The 6,000-nt window shown below is 47.3% G+C and overlaps 1 protein-coding gene across 1 annotated transcript; it reads right to left on the bottom strand.

Moving 5' to 3' along the window:
- Window positions 1–826: 826 nt before the first annotated feature.
- LOC119923412 (olfactory receptor 14A16-like) lies at window positions 827–3,456 on the bottom strand. The gene is given in 3 exon segments (XM_038742810.1): window positions 827–1,056; window positions 1,059–1,827; window positions 3,409–3,456. Coding segments are annotated over 3 exon segments (1,047 nt in total).
- Between the last annotated feature and the right edge of the window lie 2,544 nt (window positions 3,457–6,000).

The raw sequence follows: 6,000 nt of genomic DNA, 5'->3' as shown, positions 1-6,000 counted from the left end.
ATTATACCGTACTTTCCCAGCACCTGGTACAGTGCTCCTCACACAGTAAGCACTTACTAAATATCATTGATTGATTTGGAATGGTATTTATTGAGGTCCCAGTAGCTGCAACGCACAGTATGAAGCATTTGGAAAGGTAAAGAGAAAGGAGAGATATGTCATCTGCCCACAAGGAGTTAACACCCTAAAAACAACAAACAGAAAGAGATCTATTCCAGATTTTCCCACTCCATCTCACGTCCTGAGAATTCTCTCCTCGTTTTTAACCAAACCCTCCATCTGTGCTTTAGAACGACTGCTCACTCTTCGTTTGAGGGGAAAATAAAGAAAAGGGGGAAGTTGGAGGGAAGCAGTGTAAATGAGGACAGGGAAGCAGAAAGGAGAATTGAAAGAAAGAGGTCTCTAACTGTAACAAGGTATGGAGTGAATAAATATTGTTGTCTGTGTTTTTCCTGGACACCTCCCTGGAGCGTTCGTGGCCACTGGTCAAGATTTCGAACTTCATAATGATAATAATGGTTGTGATATCTGTAAAGCACTTACCATATGCCAAACACTGTATTAGACATGGTTTGCTGGGTACAAACACAGTCCTTCCCCCACATAGGCTCTGAGGCTAAGTAGGAGAGAGTGGATATTTTATCCTCATAATATAGATTACAGAAATCTTTACTCGTTTTCCAATGTCACACTATGGACAGTGGCAGACCCAGGACTAGAATCCAGGTCCTCGGACTCCCAGGCCAGTGCTCTTTCCATTAGAACACCCAGGCAATGCTGTGGTGAAATCATTCTGGAGTGAAGACAGGTTAAGTCAGAGCCATGGTCAGGGCAGTCCGTGGAGAAGGAACTTTGATCCGACAGATTGTTTCTCCTTTGAGAAATGTTTTGGCCACAGCAGCTTTCCCATCGCTGCCTTCATGTCCCGGTTCCTCAGGCTGTAGATGAGGGGATTAAGGGTCGGGGGCACCAAGGCATAAAACACAGATGCCAGCAGGTCCACTGCAGAGGGAGAGTCTGCCATTGGCTTTAGGTAGGCAGACGTGGCAGATGTGCGAACAGAGTGACGACGACCAGGTGGGGCAGACAGGCGGAGAAGGCTTTGGAGCGGCCCTCTGCCGACGGCATCCTCAGCACTGCTGAGAAGATGCAGATGTAGGAGTCCACAATGAGAATGAAGCAGAACAAAGCTAAGCACGTGCTGATGGCTAAACTCACATCTTCCATGGCGTGGTCAGAGGAACATGCAAGTCTTAGCAACCGGGGAACATCGCAGAAGAACTGGTGAACAGTGTTGGGGCCACAGAAGGATAGAGAGAAGGTGCTGGCTGTGTACATGATGGCATTCAAACAGCTGCTGAACCAAGAGGCAGCCAACATGCGTACACAGGCCCTGTGGGGCATGGTGATCTCATAGTGCAGGGGGTGGCAGATGGCAACATAGCGGTCATGGGACATCACCGTGAGCAGGGCCATCTCTGATCCCGCGAATAAAAATACGAGGAATACCTGAGCAGCGCAGCCCAGCAGAGAGATGGTGTTGACATTCGTGAGGGAATTGAGGATGGATTTGGGGACTGTGACGGAGATGTAGCCGAGGTCAACGATGGACAGGTTCTTGAGGAAGAAGTACATGGGGGTGTGGAAGTGCTGGTCAACGGTCGTGACGACAATGATGAGGAGATTCCCCATCAGGGCTGCCAGATAGACCAGAAGGAACAGTGCAGCGTGGATCAGCTGCAACTCCCGGATGTCAGAGAATCCCAGGAGGAGGAATTCTGTCACCGTCGTGATGTTTGACATGGTCTGGGCGATGACATGAGCTGCCTGTGAGAGTCAAGAATGGAGCAAAGTCAACATCCCAAACTGAGCATCTTCTCAGTCTACTATTAGTGTTGGGGGTTTTCTGGAGAAGGGCTATAGCCAATAACTAGAACATTTATCACCTGATGGGGTGACAGGAGGCAGGGGTGCATTTTGGCCCAGATACAACAGCAAAAAATAATAATTAGGGTGTCTGTTAAGCACGTACTATGTGTCAAACACAATTTTAAGTGCTGGGGTAGATACAAGATAAACATCACCTCACAATCTAAGTAGGAGGGAGAACAGTTCTTAATCCCCATTTTACAGGTGAGGAAACCGAGGCCCAGACAGGTTAAATGACTTTCAAAGATGATGATGATGGCATTTCCTAAGCGCTTACTATGTGACAAGCTAGCTATGTGTTCGAAGCGCTGGGGATGTACAAGGTAGTCAGGTTGTCCCACGTGGGAATCACACTTTTAACCCCCATTTTACAGATGAGGTAACTGAGGCACAGAGACGTTATGTGACTTGCCCAAAGTCACACAGTTGACAAGTGGATTAGAACCCGTGACCTCTGACTCCCAAGCCCGTGCTCTTCTCGCTGAGCCACGCTGCTTGTCTGAAAGATCTCTCAAAGATCACCCAGCAGGCAAGTGACAGTCATGTTAAAACCAAGGTCCTCTGACTCCCAGCCTCGTAGTCTTTCCACTAGGTCATGCAGCCACTGCAGTGATACTCATACTCACACCATCTTCAAAAACCTTATTAAATCACATCTCCTCCAAGTAGCCTCCTCTGATTATACTCATTTCCCCACTCTATTGGCCTTCCCTTCTATTTCATCTATACACTTGAATCAGTACCTTTTGAGAATGTTTTTTCTCACTCCATCCACAGACACACAGCACTTATGCCCATATCTTTATTGGCTGCGACTTCCACTAGTTTTAATTTACTTGAATGCCTGTCTCCCCAACTAGTATTTTAGCTACTTTTTAAAAAATGGTAGTTGTTAAGCAATTACTATGTGCCAAGCCCTGTTCTATGCACTGGAATAGATGCAAGGCAATCAGGTTGTTCCGTAGGCGGTTGAAAGTTTTAGTGCCCTCTTTTACAGATGAGGTAACTGAGGCACAGAGAAGTTAAATGACTTCCCTAAAACCACAAAGCTGACAAGTGGCAGAGCTCCTTGAGCACAGTGGTCATATGTGCTGCCATTTTCCAAGCACTTAGTACAGTGCTCTGCACCTAGTCAGTGCTCATTAATACCATTTCTTTATTGATTGATCTAAGCATTAGGGTCTGTATCCTTTAAGAACTTTGATATTTACGCCACTCCCAGTTGCACAGTACTGTGTCCAAAGCCTTAAATTGTGCTGCATCTCCTATCTGTAACTTATTTTAATGCCTGTCTCTCTTACTCGTCTATATACCCCTTAAGGGAAGGGGTCATGTCTACCAGCTTCTTCTATTGTGCTCTTCCCAGTGCTTAGTACAGTGATCTGCACCAAAAAGCACTTAATAAATACAATTGATTGAGATATGATTGCAGGTAGAACCCAGATATATTTCCATGCCAGTGAGTCAGCACGTATTCACTGCACCCTCCCACAAGATCAGCCACTGCCCTTCATTGACAGGGATCATGGTAAAGAGTAAACCGACTCTCAAAATCTACCCCCTGCACCAGTGTTTCTGACCCCATCTGATACCATACACTGGCCAGTGGCTTCTTCTATGTTGCTTGTAATTTGCTCACGTATCCCCTAAAAAGCACTCTTTGTCCTCACTACTACCACCAGCTATTGTCCTATCTTCCTCCTACCATTCTTTTCCAACTCCTTGAGCAAGTTGCCTGCTTCTTCTCCTCAAATTCTGTCCTTGATTCACTCCAGTCTGGTTTCTGCCCCTTTGGCTCCACTGAAACTGCCTTCTCTAAGGTCACCAGTTTTGCCTTTTGCCCAATCCAACGGCCTCCATCCTCATCATCCTTGATGTCTCAGTTGCCCTCAACACTGTCAACCACCCGCTTCTTGTGGCAACATAATAAACACTTGCCATTCCCCAGTTCTTTGAGCAGCTGGCAATGGAGGAGAAACAGTCGGGCAAAGAAGAGGAAGCCATTAAGGAGAAGGAACAGCAGCAGCAGCAGCAGCAGCAACAGCAGGTATATTCCGGTGGGGCCTAAGGGAAGCAGTGAGGACCTGGCCGGGCTCCTCAGGTCATCCAGAAGAGGGGCATCAACCGGGTGCCCGACCCCGGTAGTTCAGGTGGGGAGGGCTCTCGGGCTGTCTGCCCCGTAGCTGCCGAGGAATCCCCGTCTCCCATAACATTGCCAAGATCCACCCTTTCTTCTCCATCCAAGCTGCTACCTTGCTGGTTCAATCTCTCATCGTATCCCTACCGGATTATTGCATCAGCCTCCACTTTGATCTCCCATCCCCCGGTCTATCCCCACTTCAGTCTTCACTCTGCTGCCCGGATCATCTTTGTGCAGAAACGCTCTGGGCGTGTTACCCCCTTCCTCAAAAATCTCCAGTTGCTGCCTGTCAACCCACGAATCAAACAAAAACTCCTCACTCTCGGCTTCAAGGCTCTCCATCACCTCACCCCCTCCTACCTCACCTCTTTTCTCTCTTTCTCCAGCCCAGCCCGCACCCTACTGTTCCATGGCCCCTAACCTCCTCACTGTACCTCGTTCTTGCCTGTCCCGCCGTCGACCCCCGGTCCACGTCCTTTCATTCAATCATATTTATTCAGCGCTTACTGTGTGCAGAGCACTGTACTAAGCTCTTGGGAAATACAAGTTGGCAACATATAGAGATGGTCCCTACCCAACAGTGGCCTCACGTCCTTCCCCCGGCCTGGAATGCCCTCCCTCCACACATCCACAAAACTAGCTCTCTTTCCCCCTGCAAAGTCCTGCTGAGAGCTCATTTCCTACAGGAGGCCTTCCCAGATTAAGCCCCCTTTTTCCTCTCCTCCTCCCCATTCCCCCCACCCTACCTGCTTTGCCTCCCCACAGCACTTGTATATATATTTGTAGAGATTTACTACTCTATTTTACTTGTACATATTTACTATTCTATTTATTTTGTTAATGGTGTGCATATAGCTTTAATTCTATCTGTTCTGACGATTTTGATACCTGTCTACATGTTTTGTTTTGTCGTCTATCTCCCCCTTCTACACTGTGAGCCCGTTATTGGGGAGGGACCATCTCTATATGTTGCCGACCTGTACTTCCCAAGCGTTTAGTACAGTGCTGTGCACACGGTAAGCGCTCAATAAATACAATTGAATGAATGAACGAATTACCCAGCCTCGGCTTCTCTGACACTGTCCTCTTCCAGTTTTCCAGCCATTTGTGATCTCTTTCAGAGGCTCCTCTGCCTCCCACCCTCTAAATGTGGGAGTCCCTCAAGGGTTGCTTCAGAACCCCTTTTGATTCTACAGATACACCCACTCCCTTGCACAATTCATTTACTCCCATGTCTTCAAATGCCTCCTCTCATTTCCCTCACTGGCAACCTCTCATCCACATCATGCGTCTGACTTGGAGTGCTCTTACTCTTACTTGCTCTTACTCTTCATATCTGGCAGTTCATTCTCCCCACTGTCAAAGTCTTATTCATTCATTCAATCATTCAATTGCATTTATTGAGCCCTTACTGTGTGCAGAGCACTGTACCAAGTGCTTGGGAAGTACAAGTTGGCAACATATAGAGATGGTCCGTACCCAAGCATATCTCCTCTAAGAGGTCTTCCTTAACTAAGCCTTCATTTCCTCTTCTCCCACTCCCTCGGCATCATCCTTACACTTGGATTTGTACACTTTCTTCACCCCGTCATCAGCCCCACAGCACTTACGTATATTTCTGTAATTTATTTATTTATATTAGTGTCTTCTTCCACTCCTGACTGTAAGCTCGATATGGGCTGGGGATGTGTCTGTTTATCGGTGCATTGTACTCTCCCAAATGATTAGTATAGTCCTTGGAAAACAGTAAGTGTTTAATAAATAGGATTGCTAGATTAATCGATTGATTGGTCTCTCCAGTCCTCAAAACTCTCCAGCGGTTGCCCATCCACTTCCACATCGAATAGAGATGCCTTGCTCTCAGCTTTTAAATTCTCCATTGGCCGGGCCCTTCATACCTTACCTGGCTGATTACCCCCTACAACCCAGGC

Source organism: Tachyglossus aculeatus, unplaced genomic scaffold (genome assembly GCF_015852505.1).
Source record: "Tachyglossus aculeatus isolate mTacAcu1 unplaced genomic scaffold, mTacAcu1.pri scaffold_195_arrow_ctg1, whole genome shotgun sequence".
Lineage (NCBI taxonomy): Eukaryota > Metazoa > Chordata > Mammalia > Monotremata > Tachyglossidae > Tachyglossus > Tachyglossus aculeatus.
This window is presented reverse-complemented; position numbering and strand designations above follow the sequence as displayed.